This window comes from Penicillium chermesinum (assembly GCF_028974085.1).
Source record: "Penicillium chermesinum strain IBT 19713 chromosome Unknown utg000001l:1.0-1975020.0:1.0-1976611.0, whole genome shotgun sequence".
In the NCBI taxonomy this organism is placed as follows: domain Eukaryota; kingdom Fungi; phylum Ascomycota; class Eurotiomycetes; order Eurotiales; family Aspergillaceae; genus Penicillium; species Penicillium chermesinum.
In genome coordinates, this window is record NW_026695311.1 from 618,237 (window position 1) to 643,320 (window position 25,084).

Genomic DNA, 25,084 nt, shown 5'->3' on the forward strand with positions numbered 1-25,084 from the left:
AGACACTTCCGCCGGAAATTGGGGATCTCATAGACTGCAGTAGTCAATACCTCGGAATTTCCAAGCCGAGGAGCGGGCGCGAGCTACCCCGCCCCGCAATATAAGGCTGCGTAACTCTCTATTTCAGCTGGAGAGAAGTCTTAAGTCCTCTAGCCGCTGTATTGGGACGTGATGAGATTTCAAGAATAAAATCTCCCATCTCGCGACAAACATGACAAGCAACGAATCCCCTAAACCCCGCGTCAGTCTGGGTCTGATGACATTCGGCCCCGAGGGGACCCAGAAATACAGCAGCAGAATCACATCCCTAGATGGCTTCAACGAGTGCCTCGACTACTATCAGTCGCGAGGCTACAACGAGGTCGACACAGCTCGGACCTACGTGGGCGGAAAGCAAGAAAGCTGGACCAGACAAGCCAACTGGCGTGACCGCGGCCTCAAACTGGCCACCAAGTGGTACCCCCCTCACGCCTGGCTTCCATGCCAAAGCTATCGTGAAGGAGAACTTGTCCAAAAGCCTACAGGAGCTGGGCACGGACACTGTGGATATCTTCTATCTGCATGCGCCCGATCGGACGGTCCCGTTCCAGGAAACGCTCGAGGCTTGCAACGAGCTGTACGGAGAAGGCAAGTTCAAGCAACTGGGGCTGAGCAACTATGCTGCTTGGGAGGTGGCTGAGATCTGGAATATCGCGGACCAGCGAGGCTGGGTCAAGCCGACGGTTTATCAGGCCATGTACAACTGCCTGACTCGCGCGATTGAGGAGGAATTGGTGCCGTGCTGTCGAAAGTACGGCATCGAACTGTTGGTTTATAATCCGCTGGCCGGAGGGGTTCTCAGTGGCAGGTACCAGAGCAAGGAGGTGCCCGATGATGGCGGCCGTTATTCGACGACTGATCCGTTGATTGGAGAAATGTACCGGAAACGATATTTCAAGGACGCGAACTTTGAGGCTTTGAAAGTCATCAAGCCCACGGCGGACAAATTGGGCCTGTCGCTTTTGGAGATTGCGTTCAGGTGGCTGGTTCATCACAGCCAACTCAAGGTCAAAGATGGCAATGACGGCGTGGTGATAGGTGTCAGCTCTCTCAGCCAGCTGAAGGATAACTTGGATCACCTAGAGAAGGGGCCCTTGCCGGATGAAGTACTCGAGACCCTCGATCTCGCATGGACCATCACAAAGCCATCGTGTGCTTTATACTGGAGATAGGGACAGAGGCTATATAGATACCTAGATAAGAACTTGAAGCCTCGCAAATTCAGTCGACGATTTGGTTGAATTATCAAGTCTCATGACATTCCGGTCGATTAGTAGTTGCAGTAAAAGCATAAAGAGTCAAGCTTCGAGGGGCTCAGCCCACCAGACATAAAACATCAGCGGATTGACCGTGATCTTCGCAGAAGAACTACCCGACCATGCCTTTGTCGTGCTCACGTACCGTATCTAGGGTGACTATCGCCCGTAGTCCTGCCATGCCGAACTGACCATGGGCAATCTATGCGGCCACGAGAAACACATGATTGCCGGGTTCCTTCGCTGGAGAAAATTCAAAACGTTCAGCCGGGACTGTGCAAGAAAGAAGATGGTGCTAAGTGGGATCTAGCGACGCCGAGACCCTTGAATAGGTTCTGTTTATTTACTTCGAAAACGACAATGCAAAAGAGGAAGGGGTTTTTGTTACCCAGATCAAATGGGATGGAGTTATTAAAGGGGTGAAGTCAGAATTGCAAAAGAAAGGCAGTGATGCTACGATTCATCAAAGGAGAGTTGTTGATTTTGAGGCAAGTTCTGCCAAAGGCGCGTGATATTGCAGACAAGGCGAAACAGAGCCGAAGTTAGCCAGCTCCAACTCGGATTCAGAAGACCCATTACTCCACCAGAGATGGGATTAACAGGTTGATAGACTTTAGGAGGAACATAATGTTATAACAAGATGGAGATTGTAGATGGGTATATATGCAGCATACTAAGTGCGGATTAGTTGTCACGATTTGTACAAAAATGAATTAGCATCTTTCAGCCTGGTTATGACCTATCAAAAGTTCAATCTAGGAGCCACTCGGGTCCTTATCTTTCTTTCTTGCAGCCTTGTCATCAGCCTCTTTTAACCGTGCCTTGGTCTCGTCAGCTTCTCGTTTCGCCTTAGCCTTGGCATCCTCGGACTCAGCAGATGCATTATGTTGTTTCGAAGAGCGCGGCATCAATTTATCCCTCAATCGAGTCTTTCCTCCCGTCTTAGCCTTCCGATCAGGAAGCTCTACGGCGGAGGTATTATGAGACTGGAGACTCGAAACTGAAGGCGTATTGCTGGAGCCAGGGACCGCGTTCTGTGGGCCATGCGGCATCTGCGACGGTGCAGGGAATTGAGATTGAGCGATAGGTCGTGATTCGCTCGTCTGCAGATTTGGTTGCCCACTCAGAGAAAGTTGATTCAGATTACCGGCAAGTGATTCACCAGTCTCGTTTTCGTCTGCGGAGTGCAACCCCTGGGATTGGCGGTACCGATGCTTGTGGTTGCGGCGTTTATCGCGCTGTTCTTCGCGGGCGCGACGGACTACCTCACGGAATGCTTTTCGGGTAGCTCGCATTTCGTCCTTCATGGCTCGGCGCTCCATAGATTGGCGCTGCTGCTGGGCTGGTGAATCCCACCGACCCCAGTCGTTGCGGTCAACGGGTTGAACCTGGGGTCTATTCCAGCCATGCTGTCTGTTTATGCGGCCGGAAGTTTTGGCTTCTCGGCGCGAGTCCTGGAGGACATCTAACTGGCGCCTAAGATCGGCAGCAGCTTCATAGAGAGTACGGCCGTGACGGTCCTCTAATGACTGGAGTTGGGTTCTGATGTTGGCCAGATCGGATGCGCTGAGATCAGATGTGGTTTCGAGGGATTCGAGTGAGCTGAAGGATGATTCGGACGAAACCGAGCTGACTGATGCGCGTCTAGAATGCTCGATGCTCTTCTTGCCTTGCTGATCTGGCTGTTCAGGTTTGACAGGTGTGTTCGGGGTTGATGTCACAGGTTGTATTTCTGCTGGTCGCAATGGAGATGGGCTGGGTACCACGGGTGGGGCCACTGGCACAGCTCCCGGTGGTGGAGGACCCCACTGATATGGGTAATACCCAGCAGGAGGAGGATGAGGAGGATAAGTACCCGGCTTGCGGGGGTGGATACCTGCCTGCTCTTCGATCCATCTTCCATGCAACAAGGCCCGTTCTTCTACTTGCCGACCATAGTACATAGCTTGGGCACTAATTTGGTCACCATATTGCTGGGCTTGCTCCGCAAATCGCTCTCCATACTTCTGTGCTTGTGCGGATAGGTTGGAAATCCAGCCTGAGAGCCCTCCTTTGGAGCCTGAGTTTGTTTGTGCTTGTGCACATGCCGGGTTATTCCACTGCCAGGCAGGAGGAGCAAAGCCTGGTGGTGGAGGTCTTCCCGGATAATATTGAGGCGCCTGGTAGGCTTGACTAGGGAAAGGGGAAGCCGGGGCTGGCATCCCCGGCGGCATTGGAGGCGAGTTAGCGTAGGGCTGTCCGTATCCCATCTGCCAATGATGTGGTAGCGGTTGTCCAGGGACAGGAGATGGATTGCTGGGGTTGGATGACGTTCGGCCAGGTACTGGACTTGATGTTGTAGATGAGTTTGTTGCTTTGGTTGCAGCTGGGTAACAATAAGGGCACAGAGCGGATTTAGGCGCCGTATCCGGCTCTCCAATATAGACAAAATCCAGGCGGGTCGCCCGGGGCTCGAAAAAATTCTCATTCCACTCATCAATGACAGCGACAATTCGAGCATAGCGTTGCTCATCGGATTCCTGGGGTCGGTCTTTCCTATCCCGCTGAATTTCGGCCCTTAATTGGCGAGGAAGGTCTTGCGAAGCCGCTGCAGGGCCCAATTCTGGAGGGAAAAGGTAGCGCAGAAAGGTGTCCCAATCCTGTTGCGTCACATCATTTAAACGGGGAGCCCAGCAACGAGGCCGGCGAGGAAAGTCTTTCGATTGACTTCGGGGGTATATTGTCATATGATGGTGCAAAGTTTCGCGAGTGCCCTCTGGGGCAGAAGCCGGTCTTTCCTCAAAATAGGATACCGCAGAGGTAAAATGAGTAGGCACTACTGTAGGCGGTGCCGGTGTGGGTAATGGCACAACATGGGAGTGTCTTGTATGCTGGGAGCTAGCAGGGCTTTCTCGAGATGGAGTTGAGGATTGTTGTGAAGAGCTGTGCCGATCCCCCGGGGCAAGCAACGGGTCGACTGCGGAGTAAGGCGGCGGAGGAGCCTCATCCTGGTCCATGGCGCAGGAGACTTGGAATGCGTTAAAATAGGAAAACAGGAAACCGATGCCTAGATAGCTCTGGAATTGGTCGTAATGGTCTGCCTCAACGCCGACCAGCCATTCCGTGATAAGATAGGGCCTAGCGCAGATCGAAGGCAGCAGAGTTACTCAAGTTGGCAAGCGGCGTTCCGAGGGGCCTGGAGAAGTCATGAGCCGGGGTGAGATGAGGATAAAACCAAGCCACCGGTATCTCTGTACGTGCTTGATCTGATATCGAGTGCAGCTGCTCAAGCCCGGACAGATGAGGGATGCAGAGCAAGGAAAGCGGAGCTGCTTTGACGGAACCGCGGGCACTTTATCGTTTATCGGGTCCCGCCGAACCCTTATCGATAAGACGGTGATACTGATAAGTCGACAAATTCCCCGCAAATCTGTTTCTGATATGATTTGAAGCTTTTCAGATTGATAAATCACTCATGGCACGGGCCAAATCGGCTCAAATATAGGATGGAACATGGTTACCCTGGTGGGCCATCAACGCCTTGCGGTAGTGCTGCTAAATGGGCATATGCATCCGTACTGTCATTTTCGATTCCTTGAGGCCCTGTAGACTTCGATACATTCTGTCAAAGTCTCTAAGGTGTGTCTCACTTCTGAAGAACCTAGTTGATCATTCACCACTACCTAGATATCATTATCCACGCAATGCATATATACAGAGCCTTTGATGGTAGCATTAAAGTAAAGAGGGGAGGATATCAAGAAAATAACACCTAATCCCAAGCATCACCCCAATCATCATCCTGGACCTCATCTTTGGGTTTGATATCGATCTTCTTCGCAGGAGCCACAGCTCGAGGTTTAGGAGCAGCTCTGGTAGGGACGGTGTTCGTCGAAGAAGCCTTGTGCAAGCCCTTCGGAAGCGGGTTCTTAGTCTTGGCTTGGCTCTTAGCAGCCAGCCAGCCAGCAAAGTCGGGTTCGCCGCCGTCATCGTACGGCACCGCAGGCGACCTTGATGCGGAAGGAGCGGGAGATTCTGACTTGGGGGTGGCTACTGCGGCGGTGAATGGGTCGACTTCTCCTTCGTCGTCATCCATGGCGCCCCATGCGTCGAAGACGTCTTCGCCGTCATCTTCAACGGGCTCTGGGACCGCTGTCGCGGGACGGTCGGACAAGGAACGGCCCAGCGGCTGAGCCACTGGTCGAAGGGGCTGCTGCCTGGGCAGGCCTAGCTGAGCAGATGGTGATGACTTTTCTGGGCGTGGTAGAGAAGTAGGACGAGGGATTTCCGGCTCGGAAGGTTTGGTGGCGGTGGCAGTGGGCGCAATGTCGCCATCCGCTGCAGCAATCTTGTTGGTAAAGGAGGAAATGGCCCATCCAGCCCAGGATTTGTCGTTTGATGTGCCGATTTGAACATCTGACTTTTGAGGCTGGGGTGCGGTCGACGGGGGTGGGAGAACGGTGTCTGCCATGGTGCTCGCCGTTTTACGGACTCGCTGGAGATACAAATCAAGGGTCTTATTCGCCTGGTCTCGGACAAGCCTGGAAGTGGGATATCAGTATGATATTTGGACGTGCAAGGAGGGGGGGTGGTTTTACTTTTCCTTATCTAGCAAAGCCGGACATATTGCTGGCAGGACTTTGCTGGCACAATCATCGTCGGTGAAGAACTCGACCGTCGCGCCCAGTGCAAGAAGGCCAGCATTTCTGGCATGGACGAAGGGATCCCGGATTGCCCTTGTGAACGCAGCTATGAGGACCTTTGAACGGGTCTGGCTATCCATTAGCTCCAGTCTTGGAAGGCTATCCAGTTTTACTTACACTTTGACCGATGTTCTTGGCAATTTTTCCGAGACAGATAGTGGTATTCGTACGAATTCCAGGCTGTTCGTCATTCGCAGTACGAGCTAAGAACTTGAGCAGCTCTCCATTGATGACGCGATCACTCAACTTATTGATGACAGTCAAGACAGCCTTGACTGTCTGCTCTCGCACAACGGGCGCAACATCAGTAAATCCCGAAGTCTAGTAAATGTTAGCGGCGGCCAGATATCTTGTATCGTACTGACTAACCATTGGAGGGAAGATCTTGTCGTTCACAACCTTCTGGGGAAGATTGTCAATCATCGACGGCAGATTATCCAATAGGCACACACGCAAAGCACGATCGGGGTTGCTAAACAATCGTACAATGACCGGTGTTAGTTTCGCGTTGAATTCATCAGCCGAGAGCTTGGATCCAATTTTCAAGGTTGCTCCAAGCACTTTAGGACCTCCACCTCCAAACTCGACGGATTTCAGCAACTCAGGAAGGACCTTCATCTTGAAGAAGTCTTCTGGGAAGTCATCCGCCAATTCATCCAGCTCGCTGTACAAATACATTAATTCCAGTGATCTGGTGAGGGGAGTCAACATACATACTTTATGAATTGTTCTCTCTCAGCATCACTCTTCAAGCCCAAGCTTTCGACATCCTCGGACATTCGGATCAACGGGGTCTGGAAGAATCCACCATGCTTCTTTCCCTGCTCCAAGAAATGCCCCGGGCTCAAGCGAAGCTTAGGGTTCGCAGTGCACAGACGCTTGTAGCTCTGGTGCATGCTTGGTGGAATATTGGTAGTTTTGCCGACTTGGTCCCCGCCGGAGAAGTTCCCGTTAAAGACTTCGTAGATCAGGACCCCCAGTCCATAGGCATCGACTGCCGCCAAAGGATGGCGCTTAATGACATCCCAGCCTCCCTTGGCGACTTCCGGAGGGGTATAACGACCGCCGTCAGGGACTAAGCTCCCGTAAGTCTGTCGAATATCAGTATTCTCGTCCAACTCCAGGGTCTTGGGAACCAAAAGACTGACATAGATAATTGCGTCGTCCTCCTTCATAGAGCTCAAAATATCAAAACCCCCCAATTTCCACTCGCCGCTTTCGCTCGTGTATATCGAAGATGCGCGCACGGCACCATGCACGGAGGAAGCGTCCTCATTGACGAACTTTAACGTCGAAGAGATAGTGTACAAGCCCCATTTCGCGGTTTCCTCGCTCAGACTGCGACGCTTAGTCTGCCAGGCCAGGGGCGCAACCCTCTCGGTGACGATGTACAGATTCGTTTCCGTCTATCGAGCAATCAGTCTCAGCACAGGTGTATGCCAACCATCGAGCCACGCGTCTCCCCATACCTCAATTGTGTCCAGAACCTTTATTACACCCGGATGTCTCAGCGTCCTTGATTTGCGAACCGCATTCTTCGCTAATGGTAGCCGCGATTTGTTGGCTGCGATGTCAAAGGTGAAGACGCTGCAAGCAGAGCTATCGTCCTATGTTTTCGAGCCCCCATCAGCAAGCTGGCCACAAGCCAGCCGTGGCCGGATTTCTGGACCAGGGGAAGTCACCCACTCTTTTCGTGCCATTATGCAGTGTCCATATTGAATCCCCGATGTCCACTCGATCGCCCAGCGAGAAAGGGAGCGAGCTGCCCTTCGCGATCGCGGACGCGACAGCGGATTTCAGGAATTCCATCGACGTGGCGAGTTGCGGCCTGGATGGTTCGAGCGCCCCGGGGAGGGAGAGAAGGAGCTGCCAGTAGCCCGGAGCGACTTTTTCAGGAATCGAAGGACTCTGATCGGAAACAAGCAGGGACTTTGTTAGAAGTTGACCAACCCTGGAGATTCCAAGTTGGCGATTCCGCCCCGCCTTATCGGCCTAAAAAGTGGACCCGCAAAAACAGGGGGATTTGCGTATACGGGGAACCACGAGAGTTGGAGAAGCATGGGATTTGCGATGAGCCACCAGAGAATGTCCGAGTCTATGCCCCCGCTCTATTTTGATCATTTTGCTTTCCTCCTGCCCCTTCCAGTTGTCCAACGATTGACTCGAGTTCAATAGTCTCACTATCTTTCTTAACAGATCCATCATTTTCTTAGCCCGTTGCTTTGTTTTCTTGACAGGGACTAGTTTTGGCAAGATCTCAGCCATGATGATCTTTGAATAGTCTAAAGCACTCCATGGTTAGTCTGGGCCAGTTCCTTGCTTTTTACTCTAGTAGGCTAGGACTATGTGTGAGCCCACCATTTCTTTCTGATAGTCGCCGGGACAGCTGGGTATATCATTCTATGTCATTCGTGCCAATGTGAGTACTTCCAACTGCCAACTTGAAGGTTCAGATTCAAGAGCTTGGAGTTTGTACGGAGTATGGAGGATCCTATAAGTGCCCCCGGCCTCGCCCCGGGCTGGCCTGCAGTGACAAGGCAGGTTGAGACATCAATGATCCAACGGACCGTGCCTAGCGACAAACGTGATTTAGCTCGCGCATATGGTCGCGAGTGGGCCCCCGAGCATTTGACCTTGCCCACTCCTACACATAATTCAGACCCTAGAGCGCAGTGCCCGGGCCCGCGGGCAGACCTGAAAAGCTTACTGTCTAATTTTCATTCACAACCGAGATCACACCTATCCTGCTAAAGCCCTCCTATCTGGAATACATTTGAGCCACTGTTTGTGAAGAGGTACGATACAGGTTTTTCTCTCTAAGATATCTCTCTACAAAATACCCAACTTATGTGTCCCCTCGTCTCAAGTGTATCAAGCAATCTATCATGTCTACTACAGACACCCAGCCCGAAGACTCAGGGATAGGCACTCCTGATCCTCCAAATCAAGCTTTTATATCCCCGGGTCGCTCCTCCTCGTGGAGAGACTTCACCGAGGCGTCCGTCATTGGCTTCTTCGCTTTTCTACTCACAGAGAGTGTTAAAGGATTCTTTTCGTTCGAGAATTTTTTCTTCCGCTGCGGGATACATTTTCTATGGACGGTGCTCCTCAAATTTCTTTACCGGAAATTTCGTCAGATTCAAGTTCAGGATATAATGTATCCTAATGTGTAAACTAAGCGAGACTGTATGCTATGATGAGTGTTAGGAAACGGAGGCCCCGGGCTGGCGTTCCAACAAAAGGCGATAGTACAACCAAACAAAAAGGGAACTACGACTTAGTGAACGAACTAGTTACACAATTGAATGTGCACTCTATAAGCCTAATATTGAAACCACAAGGATTGTTCCTTTTACGTTCATCGACTTCAAAATTACTATTCAGCGGGAGAAGCCGCAAGATATACCGGCAAGCTCCCGACGCGCGTGGCCCGTGAACCTACGCCCCACTATATTTTCCATCTCGACTGTCACTTTCCAGTTCCCAGTTACACCTTCGCGCTCTCATCCCACGACTACTCCCAACAAGTCCAGGACGCGTCCCAATCTCTAAAATCAACCCCCAAAGCTCCAAATCCTCTCTCCCCTCCACCACCAAACCACTTCAAGTTAAAAAGTACGTTTTGTCCCCAGTTCTCACGCGTCCCTCCAAAGATGAGCAAAGGTAAAAGGGCAGACACGCGCCCAAGCAAACCACACCGAAGGAACACAGCACCGCGCAACCCCGACTCCAACTCTGCCCCTCCCTCCACGCAAACACAGCCATGATTGACATAACCCGGACTCAACTGCTGTCTTTAACCGCAGCCTGCGGGCGCGGTGGGTTGTCAGGCTGTGGACATTGATGTACTCTGTACGCGGCCACCTATGGGGTTCCAGCGCCTGCTTTGTTCTATGAGGGCCTACGGAACTAAAGTGCGGTGGCCGAGAGAGGGCGCGGGCTGAGCCTTTGCCAGGGCTTTCATTGCGTTGGATTTGGGCAGCTTGGTGCATGTTTGGAGGGGCTTCCTAGTAGTTTGTCCTGAGGAAGGGGTGGGGGCTGTGCGAGTGTGGTTGTACCGCGGTTGTGGTTGCGATTGGGGTGAATGATGAATCTGAAAAACTGAAAAGACCTGAGGAGATCCACCTTGCTATTTTCGTTTTGGTTATTTGGGAAAAGCTAGTGCTGACTCCTTCTATAGGGTGTGGATTTTTTTGTTCTTTTTTTTTTTTTGGAGGACTGGGGTATGGTTCTGTAATTGGGGTGCATGCAGAAAGAGGATTACATGAGTATAGAGGGCTGTTATGTCTATCCTGTGTTCGGTGATTGGCGCGAAAGAGAGAGGTCTAGTTCAAGGCCATGTGGAATACGGAATGGAGGGTTTACGGTAGAAAATTACAGGCACATGATACGATTCGTTTCATTGGCATCACCTAGAGGCTAGCAATCACCGTAGACTATTGCCGTCGTGTCAGATCTCTCCCACTTCGTCGAACGCGCTCACTCCTTGCTCCAAGTTTTCCCGTCCCCGGTCGATCCCTTGGCACTTCTGTGGAAAGACCTGCTAACGAATTCCAGTCGACCACTCCCCACTCAATATTGACACCGAAAAGAGATAGTAAAGAAAAAAAAAGGTAAAGCAAAGACGGAAGAAGGCAGACCAGAGCCCAGCGGTGTCAGGCAAAAACGAGATAGTAGTCGATTTTATGACTGCGGAGTAGGTGGGTGGAAGGACAGCAGTGGCTGCATCTTGGGATACAGAGTGGTTCACCAGCGGCGGTCACCCTTGTGGGATAAGGAGGCATGATAAAATAGATCCACCTAATAAGCCTGCAATGACATTAGTGTGGAAGCGGGAAAAAGGACCAACAGCCAAAACTCACTTTCCGAGCTCCAGCAGTTCTTATCGTACGGTGCCTTGACCGGGCAGACACAAGAGTGGGAAAGCAGGAATCATGACGGGGTCGCCAACATTGTGGGTGAATATGAATTTCTCCGGTGATGTAGAATGGCAGGCATCTAAGGAAAGACTTTGCCGATCTGAGCTGCCACAAAGGGCGATGTGGCTCATTTTGCTTCCTCGGTTGCCTCAGCCGAATGCGAACCAGACCCAGGGGTTGCCGGCGCGTTTGAAGACGCGGGAGGAGGTACCTGAGGCATTTGGTTGAAATTGCTACCGTTGTTGCGATGCTGGTTGTGAGGGAAATGGTGGGTTTGATGTGGGCTTGACGAAAAATGAGGTTGCTGCTGGGGGTAGCCACCGCGGCGGGGGGTAGATGGGCGGGCTGCTGATACCCGCCCTGTCCAGGAGCCATGAACATCATCTGAGGCGGCTGGCCCGATTGCGAGTTCTGGTGCATCATCATAGGCGCTCCACGGCTAGGGCTGGGATAACCACTCTGAGGTTGTGGTGGAGGCGCATGCGGGTAGGCGTGACCAGGAGAAGGAGAGTACATTTGCATCTGAGGAGTGTAGGGAGTCATGGCCTGGGGAACACCCATGTAAGGGCCATTAGATGTGTTTGGCATCATCATAGGCGCACCCATGCCTGGCTGGTGATTCATGAATTGAGGGCCATGGGCCCCTTGGTAAGGTCTCATATGAGGGGGGCTGGGGACCGCCACCGTAGACTTGAGGCATGCCCTGCTGGAACGGAAGTTGGGCATGGCCGGGCATTGGAGACGGATATCCCATGTGACTCGGCTGCATGCGAGGAGACGGGAAGACACCGGAGTTCGACTGAGAGAGCTGCATCCGGTGATTGTCATCAACATGAGGCGCGTGAGGGTGATGAATATGAGGTCCGGTAGGTGGCCCAGATGAGGGCGGCATGCCAGGATTACCCTGGGGGAATTGAAACCCATGAAGCTGGTGTTGCTGTGGCATGTGAGGGTTGTTTGAAGCAGAGCGTCCCTGTGGAGAGACAGATGGGAGACCAGTGGGTTGCTTGAACATCTGGTCATATGTCTTCTCCTCATTGCCCTCTCCAGCATCCCAGGTGGGCGCGGTCTTGTACGGCGGCGGGATGCCTCCATTGCTGGCGAAAAGCTTCTCGTCGGTGATCTCCTTCTTCATACGTTTGATGGGATTGAATTGGTCGTTGATAGACGGGCGTTCAGAAGCGGGTTGAGGCTTACGGGCGCCAAAGAATGAGGTCGGGGTGAGAGCGCGAGAGATGGATCGATTCCGCGAGAAAGGCCGTGGGCTGGCGGCGGGGCCAGCAGGGACAGCAGTACCAGCAGCAGAGGAACCACCCGGTGTGAAGGTGCTAGCAGCGGGGTTTGGCTTAAACTCCATAGCTCGCACATTGAACTTGGGTGTGGCAGATGAAGCGCTAGCCTGGGATTTTGCGGGGCTTGTAATGCGAGATTGCTCACTAGCAGGCCCGGTGGGGGGTAAGCGGGCGTCTTGGACGGGCAACGGAGCTGGGACAGGACCCACGGCTCCCGTCTTTCGTTGCTGAAGGTTATCTGCGAGTCGGTGGCCTAGCATACCAGTGTTCTGAACACGCGGCTGGACGGGTTGTTGGGGGAAACGGCCGTTGGGGCCTCCCAAGGGCCCGGTGGGGGGATAGCCAGGTCGGCCTCGAGGGAAGTTCTGTTGCCCAGCTGGGGCCGCTGGAGGAACAGTATTCATAGGCGCCGGGGTGCTACGAGCAGGAGTCTTTTGCTCATTCGTAGAATCACCTGACTTGCTAAGTGACTTGGTCTCCTGAGTACGGGAGATGATGGCTTCCTGCTTATGAGGGTCCTTGGCCAAGATTGGGACCAAGTCCTTGGGCACAGGAGTCGACAATTTGAAGTTCTTTGAAAACTTCATGAGCTCGTTCAACTTGACGGTGCGGTCGTAAGACGCTTGGTTGCGGCGACGCTCCTGCATCTTCAACTTTTCATTATTGGCAAATTGTCGGAAGTGATCGAGGACTTCGGTTTCAACATTTGCAGTAGCATTCTCAGGAGCAGCTCGCTTGGGCACGGCAGTAGGAGCCGTACTACCTGGTACGGACTTGGGATCGATTTCTGTGCCAGTTTTTACAGATGGCACGGAGGCCTGCTGCTTTTCGGCTGGGGCAGCTTCTTTGGTGACGGCTGGAGTAGAAGTGGGCGCGGGAGAGGGCTGTTTAGCAGGTGCGATTGGCGGCACACCGGGCTGGCGACGAGCTGGTGGGGTATATTTATTAGGCTGTCCAGACGCAAGGGCTGGGGAGGCCTTGGTCTCTCTCTGGACACCACTGTATTTAGCTTCCTCGTCATCATCCCCAGTGACTGGAGCTACCAATCCCCGTTCTTCGCGCATGTGAGCGTTGTCCACAGCACTGCTCTCAATCTCTCGAGCAATACGGGCAGCATCGGCTTGCTTCTGGCGGAATGAGGGGTCGGAACGATCAATGGTGGTAGTGTATATGTTCTCATCATAGTTAGTCTTGAGGCCAAACAGTCGGTCATTTGCCTCGAATTGATCCCAGCCTGTCGAATCACCAGCGGTGCTTTCCAGAGACATGTCGACATCAGTCTCGGCAGGTTCCCATCGCTGCAACGTACGTTCGCGAATTGCAAGATTTCCCGAGATGTCGGTATCTGTCCTGAATCCAGAGGCTGCACCATTCGATTCTTTCGCAGACACCTCAGCTGGGACAACATTCGGCACTGAGATATTCGCAACGTCCTTCATGTTGAATGTCATCACATGCTCGAGGCCGGACCCAAGATAGGGGCTTCTGATTTCGCTGACTCCATTCGCCTTGGGCTCACTCTCCTGGCTAGCATTCTGCACCATCTTCAGGGTGACAGATGAGTCGTTAGCTTCCAGGTTGGCAGCAGAAAAGATGCCAATAAACTTGTCACCCGCGCAAGTTGTCACCGTAGTGGTTAAGCCCTTGGGATAGCTTTATCAGCGATGGTCCGTTGATTTGAATAGATTAAACATAGCTGTCTTACAATGAAGCTGGCAAAGAGGAAGACAAGACGATCATGCGCATGATTCTCCGGGGTGTTCGACTCTTTCTGCGAGGGACGAGGAGATCCCGACTGGCGCTGAGCGGAATTTCCATTCGAGTGTGAAGAGCGTTGGGTGATGGGGTTGGTTCCTTGGGACCAGGCTTTGTGGGAATTTGTGCGCCTATGCGGTAGAACATGCCTCAGTCAGTAAGTGCAACCAAATCTTGACGGTTCAAACATTATGACGAGTAATCAAGAAAGCCATCCTCCAATATCCGCAATACAATTGGCTTGCGAAGGCGCACAATGCTCAGCCCACAACCCATCTCGCGAACGAGAGGGCACGTGCAACAGGTGTTATCGGGGCATGGGGTTGGTGGGATGAGATCATTGCGGGTAGCTCTTTGGAGGATTGCTCTGGGATCGGACCGGGGATGGACAAACGTATGGAAGAGGAAATCGCAGACAGGGGTATCAGGGGGAAAGCTCATCTCATTCGAAAGCACATACCGTTGACCACCTTCTCCAGGGCTAGCTGACTGGCGGCGACCGTCCCCCTTGGTGCTGGCACTGGGTCTTAGTGAAGGACGGCCGGAGGTTTGGTTAGAGGGAACCGCATTGCCCGAGGCATTATTGGCCGCGGGCGCGGAGTTGATCGTAGAAGCCATTGATTGACTCGGGTGTCAAGTCAAGGCAGGATTGCGGTCGTGGAACTTCACAGGCGGAAAGACCGCGAAGATGAGGCACGGGCCTGTACACCGCCTGCACAAACAGGGCTAGTGGGAAGGAGGGGGGCAAAAGGATGAAGAAGAATAAACTCTACCACACTCAAAAACGAGGGGTTAGAAAAATGTCTCAATGGAAAAAGGAAAGGAGGTGTGATAAGGAAATCGAATGGATGTTCCGAGACTGGGGATTTGTTTGGGTTGGGAGTGGAAGTCAGGTGGAAAGGAGGAAGTGGTAATGTACGGTAATTCGGTGCGACCCTGATTGACAGCGGGTGTGGGTGCAAGTGGGTTTGGCCTCGACTTTATCTTGCTCCGGCTCTATCCTGCTCTTTGCGGGGTATATTCTGATGGTACCAAGGACTAGGGACTTCATCTAAATACTGTTCACTCAGTCATGGAGCCGGATGAATTTGGGGACAGAATTGGGGACTATGTCCTGGTCTGAGTAAGTACCATAGAGGATAGCTGGGTGTGCATGTATATTTCCCGAAGGGATACTCTACGGCCAGTAGTATTGAGTTTACCATTCTCGCTAAGGAAGGAGCAAACTCTTATCGCAGGTGTCGTCGAATTATTATTTACTTTATCCCGGCTTTCGTATTTCCATTTCCAGTAAGTCCCCATAGTGCACCCAATGTGTATATACACCAACTACAGTACGTTGGGCCTATGCGGCTGCGGGTAAATTACCCGGTCCGCACAAATACAGGCCTTAAAGGACGTATGTTGATTCCTTATTGCCCATAGAATAGGGATGAGATCTGTTGGACACACCTCATGCACCTCTCGAAGGCGCAAAAGAAATAGAACAGTAAGAATCCCCACCGGAACAGGTCTACTCCAACAAGGCCAATCAGGCGCCACGACGAAAGCCTAGAGTATCTACCCGAGCGGGTTATTTGTGCGATCTTCAAAGTGTTATCCGGTCTGCTAAATTGACCCACCAGATCATTTCATAGTGCTTGTATGGTCTGACTTAGGGCTGTCCAACACCGTCCCGACCAGTATTCTTTGCCCGAGGGGCGCCTAGCCGAGGCGTCCAACAAGTGACCATTTCCAGAGGACATGGAACAATAAGAAGAAGATCTAGCCGACCGAGAAGCATTCCTCCATATCCACGGATGCGTATGTGATTCCTCACCGTGTCTAGGTGGATAAGCGCGGGAACTGCCGAAGCGCAAGTGGTACAGATCCAATAGATCTGTATAGATCGCTGCAGTCCAAAGATCGTGTGTTGATTACCGTCACAATACCACAATACACTGCCCTGGCCGCCTAAAACGGCAGAAAGGGTCGAACAACATTAGAAAAGCGGGTCCTTCCATACGTTCCATGCAGAGATCCACACGCCGCCCTGTTCAGAGGTGGTAAACCTGAGAGGCTGGGCTCTTGGCGTTTCTGACGCCTTCCCCCCAATCCTTATCTTTCTTTCATCTTGCGGTCTTTTGCAACGGGCAACGCGCCATGGCTTCCACTTCAGGCCGCAGCTCCTCTGCGTCTGGTCGTGCCCAGTCATCCAAAACTGTGGTAAGTTGACTCCCTCGGTCTATTGGGCCAACGTCACCCAACGCTGGAGATCCCTTGCTAACGGCTTCTCTGGCACTGCGACAGCCCGACAAACAAATTTCTCAGATCGAAAAGAGCGTGACCCATCTCTTGGTAGCGACCAAACAACTGCTCGAGACTTTGACCCAGTGGTCTCGTAAACAAGCCTCCGAAACTGACGTCTCTGATGTTTATGTGCGTCTGGGATATGAATTCAACCTGGCATGTCGAGCCTTCAATGCCATCGGCGTGGAAACTTCGGATTTGGGGCCGGTCCCGGATATATTGCGCACGATCTTGGAGGATACATTAAGTCAAGATGCCTCCGCACAAAGTCTGGACAAATTTCTGCCACAAATTCGCGACATCATCATCAATCTGCTCCACGGCCTCAAGAAGAAGCAGGCCCGCCTACGGTCAAAGCAACAGAAGGAGGAGGCGGCGCGAGGCCTGCCCGGTCGCCAAGCGAGTGCTGGAAGTATCTCCAGTAGTCAGTCAAACATGGGACAACTTTACGATGAAGCAGCCGCTTCTACCATGGCGCCGGGTACCGTAACGTCTCCAAGGCGATCGGCCCGTCGTTTTGGTAGCAGTGGATCGTTAGAAGAAACTCCTGCCGGACATCGAATCTCACCTCCGACAATGGCTGAGATGCCTGGGCCAAGTTACACCGATCGCGATATGTCCCGCCGAGAGGCGCATAACCTGCTCAGCCAGTCACCTGAACTGGTTCAGTCTCAGCCGATAGCCCAGCCAGGCCCACCGTCCGCCCCTCCCGATTTCCCTGCTCCTCCTCCGGCCCCCAGACAGGACGATGCGATCGGCGCGTTGCAAAGAAGCGGAGAGCTAGAACGTAGGGCATCTCGTCGGTTCTCGCAGTATCAGATTCAAAAGCACCTCGGTACTTCGACAAACGGCGTTTCCGTCCTGCCCTCGCAAAATGCACCCATGCCCAATCGCGGAAAGGATGTACGAGAATCCCTTAATGCGGTCCGGCTTCGAGGCTCCTACTCTCACTCCCGACAACGCTCATCCAACCGTCTACAGGAGACGGTCAAGAGTGCCCAGGCTCAGGCTCAGGCAAACATCCCCCAGCCAGTAGCAGAGGAGCATAGTGAGCGGTCTCCTGTACCCCCACCGGGGGTAGCGAAGAAAGAACCCCTCGGGCGAAGGAGGAGCAGCCTCCAACAGCAGAGAAAGATCTTTCCCTCCCCGCAGAAGCGGACAAGACCACCCCAGATTTCCCCCAGCCTCCTTCTGGTCCATCCCTGGGTGATGCTTTTGCTCCCGAGAAGGTTGCCCGCCCAGCACCTTCTACTCGCCCAGAAACTCCCAAGACATCTGCCTTCAATGCATCGGAGATTGCTACTCCACCAACAGTCCCTAGTTATGTCGGAGACCAGCCTTCTCCTGGGAAGGAGCTGACATTGTTCCTTCAGTATAGAACAAAGATCAAGAAATATGTTCTGCCGGAGGGAATCACGGAGTTGACTATGGGGCGTCTTCAGCTGGCTTTCATCGAGAAGTTCGCATGGAATACACACAACAATGGTGCTGATCTCCCTGAAATCTACATCCAAGATCCGATCTCTGGAATTCGCCACGAGCTAGAGGATCTCAATGATGTTAGGGACCGTTGTGTCCTCGTGCTCAATGTCGATTCCCTGGATGAGGTTAAAAGACATTTTGATGAAAGCTTCACAGGCGTGCGAGCGTTGGTCGAAGGCATGAAAGAGACATTGGTAGGCCAAGGCTCTGCTATTCAGCGAGTCTCTGATCGCCAACTTGAGGCTGCCAAAGAACTGGCACGCCTGGCCGCTGCTCCTCCCCCACCCAGCGGAGTGGAAGCAAGCCCCAGCGGTTCTCAGCTAGCGCCAATGGCCGGAAGCCGCACTCAAGTCGCCGAATTGCAGAATTTGCGTCGCGACCTCGCTGTCCTGCGGCAGACATACTCCAACTTTACAGCGGATATTGCCAGCTCAATGAATGCGGTGCGTACCAAAGCAAGCCAAGTCAAATCCGCTGCCGAAGTCGTTGCTATTCCAACATATGAAGGAGATGCGGGCCGCGCCCGTGTCAACACGGGCAAGAAAGAGCTTGCCGGAGAATCAGAGCGTCTTGTTGCACGCGTCGATGATCTGCAAGATCTTGTCGAAGATCTCCGCAAGGACGTCGTGACTCGCGGTGTTCGACCTCTGCCACGCCAACTTGAGGCTGTCAACAAGGATATCAGCAACGTCATGAAGGAGATCAAGAAGATGCAAGACTTCCTTGGCCGCGAGAAGCCCATCTGGACCAAGATCTGGGAGAAGGAACTGCAGTTAGTCTGCGAAGAACGAGACCAGCTTACCATGCAAGAAGATCTTGCTGCTGATCTCCAGGACGATCTCGAGAAGGCAGCTCAGACCTTTGCCCTGGTCGAGCAAGCAACCAAGGAGCAGGCCATGGAGAAAGCCAATGGCGGCCCTTCACTGCGTGCCCCATCTCGGTCTCTTGGCATCGATCCAACCATCGACCCGATGAAGGCTAAGGATGGAGTATTGGGAGAAGTCCGTGCGCTACAGCCTAATCACGAAAGCCGCTTGGAAGCTATTGAGCGTGCCGAGAAGAACCGCAAGAAAGAGCTAGAGACTCGGCGCATCGGACTTTTCCAGAAGGAGCTTGGCAAGTTTGTCCAAGAGGGCAAGCTGAAGAAGAGTGGCGGCGTGGAAGAGGCCGAACGACTTCGTAACGCCAAGGACGATCGTATTCGGAAAGAGGTCTGGGATCGCCAGCAGGCCCGCAACGCCGAGATGGAACGACAAGAGGCGGAGGCCGCTGCTGCTGCCGCGGCTGAGAAACCCGAGGGTGAAGAAGGGGGTACCCCAGCAGAGGCAAGCGAGCCTGCAAACGATACGTCAGCGGAGGAGGCCAAACCTGAGGAGCCCGTCGAGCAGACTCACGAGGCTGAACCCGTCTAGACAAAGTTGGTGGTTGATGCCTCGTGGATTTTATGTCATATCTTCCTTTTCTTTTCTTTTTTTCCCCTCCCTGCCCTTTCCCATCATACGCTGCGTTCACGACCCCCACTTTCGCATTTCAGGTCTATCTGCGGCGCTTTGTTATATCATGTTCATTTGCATTGCCTGTCACTTTTTGACGATACCCAGTCACGTATTGTGGCTTGTTTCCCAGTTCTTGTTTCGCGTAGCATGGAGTCCCACAATTCATTGTCTTGTCTATCGAATCCTACGATACATTGTCTATCTAATTCCCGATGTTTGATCGCCATTATTGCATTTTATTAGACTCAAGACCGTGAGGTCATCGCTTATGCCCTCTCTTCGAGTCGCGTCTGGCAGGCAGTCTTGCCTCTAGCCAGCGCAATTTGAGGCCGCATGCGGACGCTCAAGGAACTGGTTCAACCCCCCAGATCGACGTCAATGCTCTTGAGATGCACCATGATGAAATGGTTCTCTGCGTCTCTTTACGGCTGTTCACCATAGAACATGACAGGACCATGGGTTGAACAGCTGAACTGAGTTAAACTACAATCTCGAGGATGCCAATGGCTGTACTCCTTCACTTTGACAATGTACCGGGGTCGGGCTCGAAACTGTTACAATATCTTGCTTCAGCACCTCACGGACGGTTTCTAGACAGTAAGAAACCAAAGAGGAAGCCTTGTGATACTCCGTGTGTCAAGAATAGATATATATCATCCTACCTATGCTTCTGAATGTCCCTTATTGACCATTATTTTGATTGAAGTTCTATACTATTACTACCAGGATTTTTTGAAGAAACAAACTAGATAAACGTGTGGAAAAAAGTCGAGCCGCTCCAAAGGTAAATAAGATCGAGGAGAGGAAATGATGCAGGTGCGGAATTCAAGTTCACACTAGCGTTGTTATTTATCCTTGTGGTCCACGCTAACTAATCAAGAGCTAGGTTAACTAGTATGGACTAGCAATAAGTTAGTATATGGAGCGGTGACGAATACATGTCTAGCTAAACACCTAACTGGTCAGGACTTATTTGCTTAACTCCACATCCAGATTGTGGTTTCAGGGCTACCGACAAGATTAATTGCGATGGCTGGTCAACTGCCTTAAGTCGCGCTGCGCACCGGCATCACCGCCACTTTAGCTACCCGCCGAATCCGAATTTACAAGCCAATTCTACAACAAAAGATATCCTCAGCGACACAAATATCCTGCTTTGGCCCGGATCACAATCCTGACGCAATCTTCCAATTCTCTTCACGTGGTGTTAGATCTTGATACTTTTATCTACCTCGATAAGAGCTAAGATCCGCCACCTCGACGACTCGAGGGCTGCGCTTCGCAATTCACATGCGGCTTTTATTGACATTAGCTGTTGGTCTGCTCTCCGGGTCAATATGCTCGGCCGAGCAGCATGTTGACCCGTCAGCGCCAGATCAGCGGAATCGTGGCAATGTCCACAATCAAGAGAATGAGATCCTACGACGAAATGCAGATATTGAAGCTCGACTAGCTCAAACTCCTGTGCAGGGTGTGAAAAAGATGTCCCACGACGAGGGCGAGAAATTCTTCCTGGATTACTGGACCTTTGTCGACGACTCTGTGGGCCGGCAAGCCAAGCGAGATGTAGAGGGCGCGCCCAACGAGGAGCTCTTTTATAATAATACGAACATGGCTTCAGAGGACTCTGGCGAGTACGACATGATCCTGCCGAGACACTTCCCTGCCAAAACCTCACTTCCCCAAGAGCAGAGTGTGGACGGCGTGCTCGGGCGCCGTGACTTCAAGTGTCCGACCGACACATACGCTTGCTTGTCCATTGGACGCCCCGATCGCTGCTGCAGTATACAAGATACCTGCCAGCTCGTCCAAGACGGGGTCCGGGGACGTGGGATGTTGTCAGAAAGGACTGACCTGCTCCGGGGAGGTGGGACTATGCCCGGCCAACTACGAGACATGCCCGCAAGACTTGGGCGGCGGATGTTGTATTCCTGGCTACGAGTGTGTTCCTGGTGGCTGTGAGTACACATATATCAACCCCATGTCATACGGCCCTGGATAGCGAGACTAATCGACTCCCGGTTTTAGGCGCATATGTTGCCGTGGTCACCATAACCGTCCACTCGTCCGTCACAGTATCAACCGTGACTTATTCGACTACTCCGCAGACGCCTTCCTCGACTACCAGCGCCCATACCACGAAGACCGAAACCACGGATAGCCTCGTGCCGCCTGCGCGACCAACAAGTCTTACCACAGCAACCCATGCGACCACCAGCCGGGTCGATGTCTGTCCTACAGGGTTTTATGCTTGCTCTGCGGTTTATCAGGGAGGGTGTTGTCAGACAGGACGAGATTGTGACACAGCATCGTGTCCGAAGACCGCTTCGACCACATTTGTGTCTGATGGGGTGACTGTTGTCGAGCCTGTTGCGACCGGGGCTAAGGGAACGGGGGCATGTGCTGGAGGCTGGTTTAGCTGTGCGGATGAAGCGGGCGGAGGTTGTTGCCCTTCGGGGTTTGTTTGTGGAGCTAGCTGTACTGCGACCGCAGCAAAGACAACAGTGGCCAAGCAGCAGGAGACCGGGAAAAGTATTGCGACGCAATTGAAGAGTAGCAGACTCGGGCTGGTAGCTTTAGTTATGGGATGGATGCTGTGAGGCTCAAGCTGTACAATAATGGAAATGGGGGGGAAGATCAATTCCCCCCCACGGGGTGGAGGATTAACCGGTGAGCGCAAGAATGTTAGTGACTCGGGTGACCGCCGAAGATTACCGACACCGGAAACTCCATTCTCCTGCTCCGCTCGGAACAGCTTCCTCTCTTCTCTCTTCATCTTCTTCATCTCAGGGTACGTTTTGCAATTTTGCGCTTCAGGAGCCTTTCCCAAAGCCGTTGTTTCATAAAATCCAATTCCATATACTCTGCGCCCTTGCTCTCGCCCATTTCTGACCTCCCTCATAGACCACCGCCATCATGTCCGACAAGCAAGAGAAGCCCCTCCCCTTCGTTTACCAGTTCGCCGCCGGTGCGGTGGCTGGCGTGTCTGAGGTATGTGTTCCTGCCATTCTTTTGACGTATCAACAAGCTTTCAACGGCATTGTCTTTGCGATCACGCGCAACTAATGCATTTCCCCGCACGAGCAGATTTTGGTGATGTATGGCCCCCCCAGCGTTCCTGTCGAAGCAGACCGACCTACGAAATACGAACCGATCAAGGGATATGAGGGAATTCTAATTGACAATTTGTGCGCTTATAGGTACCCATTGGACGTTGTCAAGACTCGAGTGTAAGGCCCCCATCGGAAGAATCTCCGAATGCAGACAGAATCTCGGAAGAGCTCCTAGCTTACCCGAATCCACAGTCAACTTCAGAGTGGCGTCGCCACCGCAGGTGCAGAGCACTACACTGGCATGTTCGATTGCCTGAGCAAGATTGTCAAGCATGAGGGGTATGTATCCAACAATTCGCCTTCCGCAGTGGGGAAATAAGCACGGTCTCAATCTAACCCGCACTGCGACAGCTTCTCGCGCCTGTACCGCGGTATCTCCGCCCCCATTTTGATGGAGGCTCCTAAGCGTGCCACCAAGTTCTCCGCCAACGACAGCTGGGGAAGCTTCTACCGCAACTTGTTCGGTGCCCGAAAGCAAACTCAGGGCCTTGCCGTCCTGACCGGTGCGACTGCCGGTGCCACTGAAGCGTTCGTGGTCGTCCCCTTCGAACTGGTCAAGATTCGTCTCCAGGACAAGGCCTCTGCCGGCAAGTACAATGGTATGCTGGATGTGGTTAAGAAGATTGTGCAGACCGAGGGGCCTCTGGCCATGTACAACGGTCTGGAGTCCACCCTGTGGCGTCACATCCTCTGGAACGCTGGTTACTTCGGTTGTATCTTCCAGGTTCGCGCCCAGCTGCCCACCCCTACCCCCGGCAACAAGAGCGAGCAGACCCGTAACGACTTGATTGCTGGTACCGTTGGTGGTATCGCCGGTACTATCCTCAACACTCCCATGGACGTCGTCAAGTCGCGTATCCAGAACACCACCAAGGTTGCCGGCCAGGTGCGCAAGTACAACTGGGCCTGGCCTTCCTCGGAATCGTGATGCGCGAGGAGGGTTTCGGCGCTTTGTACAAGGGATTCATTCCGAAGGTGCTGCGTCTTGGACCTGGTGGTGGTATCCTGCTCGTGGTCTTCACTGGTGTGATGGACTTCTTCCGCAAGATGCGTGCGGAGTAAACGGGGCTTTGATCAGAAAACACATTATGCCACCGAAATCTCAGGCTGCGATCAGGCGAACCGTCCACTGAGCACGAGCTCGGGTGGCTGGCTGGTATGCTCTACCGAATCGATGGCTGGGCCTCGATATACCCTTTACCTTCCATTTGCGTTCATATTAGATGCCAAAATTCATGGCGACCAATGGAGCTGTGCTATATCCTCTGTTCCTTCTATCGCGAGGCAGACTAGAGTAGACCTACAAGATCTAGAAAAGACTGCACTTTCCAATTCGATTCCATACTTCTCTTGCCATTTCATCGATAGCGTTCCATGTTAATTTCCAGAGGAGACCATACTTGTTGTGTCTACACCAATCTTCTAAAAAAGACTGCCGACCTGCGGATTTTCATGCGGCGCGGTTAGCACGTGTACTTTGAATATCCTCAATAATTACACGCCGCCTTGACATGTATTCAAGATACGGCAAAATTAAGCATATTGCTACTTATGGATATGAAGGAAGGTTTGGCGGAAGTGATTATCTTGGGCTAGCTCGCGAAGCTTAATCTTCGATAATGTAGCGTACGCAGCCCAAAAGCCTGGGTGGACTGGGGGCCGTACTAAGCAAGACAGAACTAGAGTGGATATTCGAAACGAATGTCTTCTTTTCTAAGAGCTAGTCTCCGGGGGATCCCCGGATAATAATGGGAAATAAATGTGCTCCTTCCACCCTCCGGCCCTGTCTGAGCCTGACCGTGTGTGACACTTTCTGCCCGCAAGAAGTGCTCTCTTTGCTCTGGTCGTCACAAGAGCCAATGGCCTTTAACATCTTGTTCCATCTTCAACATCTTGTTCCAACCAGGAATTCCTCTTTGCTTTCTTTACCCTCTTTGACTTTCTCACCCTGGTAAGCACAATCTCCACATCGCCGCGAGCTTCCTCACATGTCCCTGTGAGAATGCTAATGATTTTCTCAGCCGCGATAACGGGCTGACAGAACTGTCACGGATTCCAGCTAGAGAGTGTACTATATAAGGCGTGCCTGGGTATATCCGCACACGAAGCGCGGATATGGTAGTCTTTTGGCTTAGTTGATTGAATATTAGCCCAGGGATGTTCCTTCACAAGAACAGACTTCCAAACGTGGTGATTAGAAGATGATGACGGACGTTTATCCCGTTCCCATGCCTCGTAATCTAGATGGCTAGGAAGTAATGAGTGCGATAGTCTGATTACCCCATTTTTCAAACCGGATTCCTGATCGACGCCGACTAATCCGACGTGTAATGCATTTCTTGCCTTCCATCATTGAGACTCAGCCAGAACCGCGTATCAGAGTTTAGCTTTGCGTTATTCCAAGTACGCGAATTCAAGAGTGACGGACGGTAAACGAGGTATCCCACAAGCAGCGATTTTTGGGTGGGCAGGCATAGTCAGCCTCTTTTCCTCTGGACGCTCCCCCAACCTCTGCACTCGTATATACTGTGATGGAAGTAAATGAGTTCAAATGAGTTCCTCGGGTTGATGGCATCCAACGGATCCTGTCTGGGTTGTGTCTGTGTTGTGTCTGTGTTCTAATTGTGTTGTGTTCGTCTTGCCTCGTTTTGCAACCCTTCCGAATACTCCCCAGAGATCCGAAGGTGGCCAAAAGCAGTAAAAAGAGTGTCATGTTCACGCGTGGCTTTCTTAAGTGCAAAATTTTGGACGTTTGAGTTTT

General features: G+C 52.4%; 6 protein-coding genes across 6 annotated transcripts; 3 read left to right on the forward strand and 3 right to left on the reverse strand.

Moving 5' to 3' along the window:
• Positions 1–311: 311 nt before the first annotated feature.
• On the forward strand, positions 312–1,211 carry N7468_000243 (aldo/keto reductase family protein; the record flags this gene model as incomplete). The annotated part of the gene is made up of 1 exon (XM_058469540.1): positions 312–1,211. One exon carries the CDS (start codon positions 312–314, stop codon positions 1,209–1,211), a length of 900 nt encoding a protein of 299 aa, XP_058335571.1.
• Positions 1,212–2,050: 839 nt separating this feature from the next.
• N7468_000244 (uncharacterized protein) lies at positions 2,051–4,291 on the reverse strand (the record flags this gene model as incomplete). The annotated part of the gene is made up of 1 exon (XM_058469541.1): positions 2,051–4,291. One exon carries the CDS (start codon positions 4,289–4,291, stop codon positions 2,051–2,053), a length of 2,241 nt encoding a protein of 746 aa, XP_058335572.1.
• Positions 4,292–5,046: 755 nt separating this feature from the next.
• On the reverse strand, positions 5,047–7,786 carry N7468_000245 (COPI-interacting protein CEX1; the record flags this gene model as incomplete). Its single annotated transcript, XM_058469542.1, has 7 exons — positions 5,047–5,815; positions 5,873–6,045; positions 6,095–6,298; positions 6,347–6,641; positions 6,695–7,383; positions 7,447–7,584; positions 7,664–7,786. The coding sequence occupies 7 exons, from the start codon at positions 7,784–7,786 to the stop codon at positions 5,047–5,049; spliced, it is 2,391 nt and encodes a 796-aa protein (XP_058335573.1).
• Positions 7,787–11,023: 3,237 nt separating this feature from the next.
• Positions 11,024–14,561, reverse strand: N7468_000246 (putative PAB1 binding protein (Pbp1); the record flags this gene model as incomplete). The annotated part of the gene is made up of 5 exons (XM_058469543.1): positions 11,024–11,146; positions 11,218–11,504; positions 11,575–13,831; positions 13,894–14,074; positions 14,404–14,561. The coding sequence occupies 5 exons, from the start codon at positions 14,559–14,561 to the stop codon at positions 11,024–11,026; spliced, it is 3,006 nt and encodes a 1,001-aa protein (XP_058335574.1).
• A 1,524-nt stretch (positions 14,562–16,085) lies between these two features.
• On the forward strand, positions 16,086–19,126 carry N7468_000247 (formin-mediated actin nucleation enhancer; the record flags this gene model as incomplete). Its single annotated transcript, XM_058469544.1, has 3 exons — positions 16,086–16,148; positions 16,233–17,309; positions 17,339–19,126. The coding sequence occupies 3 exons, from the start codon at positions 16,086–16,088 to the stop codon at positions 19,124–19,126; spliced, it is 2,928 nt and encodes a 975-aa protein (XP_058335575.1).
• Positions 19,127–20,500: 1,374 nt separating this feature from the next.
• Positions 20,501–23,385, forward strand: N7468_000248 (uncharacterized protein; the record flags this gene model as incomplete). Its single annotated transcript, XM_058469545.1, has 10 exons — positions 20,501–21,028; positions 21,078–21,168; positions 21,239–21,652; positions 21,704–21,780; positions 21,921–22,001; positions 22,115–22,201; positions 22,298–22,440; positions 22,516–22,602; positions 22,675–23,209; positions 23,260–23,385. The coding sequence occupies 10 exons, from the start codon at positions 20,501–20,503 to the stop codon at positions 23,383–23,385; spliced, it is 2,169 nt and encodes a 722-aa protein (XP_058335576.1).
• Between the last annotated feature and the right edge of the window lie 1,699 nt (positions 23,386–25,084).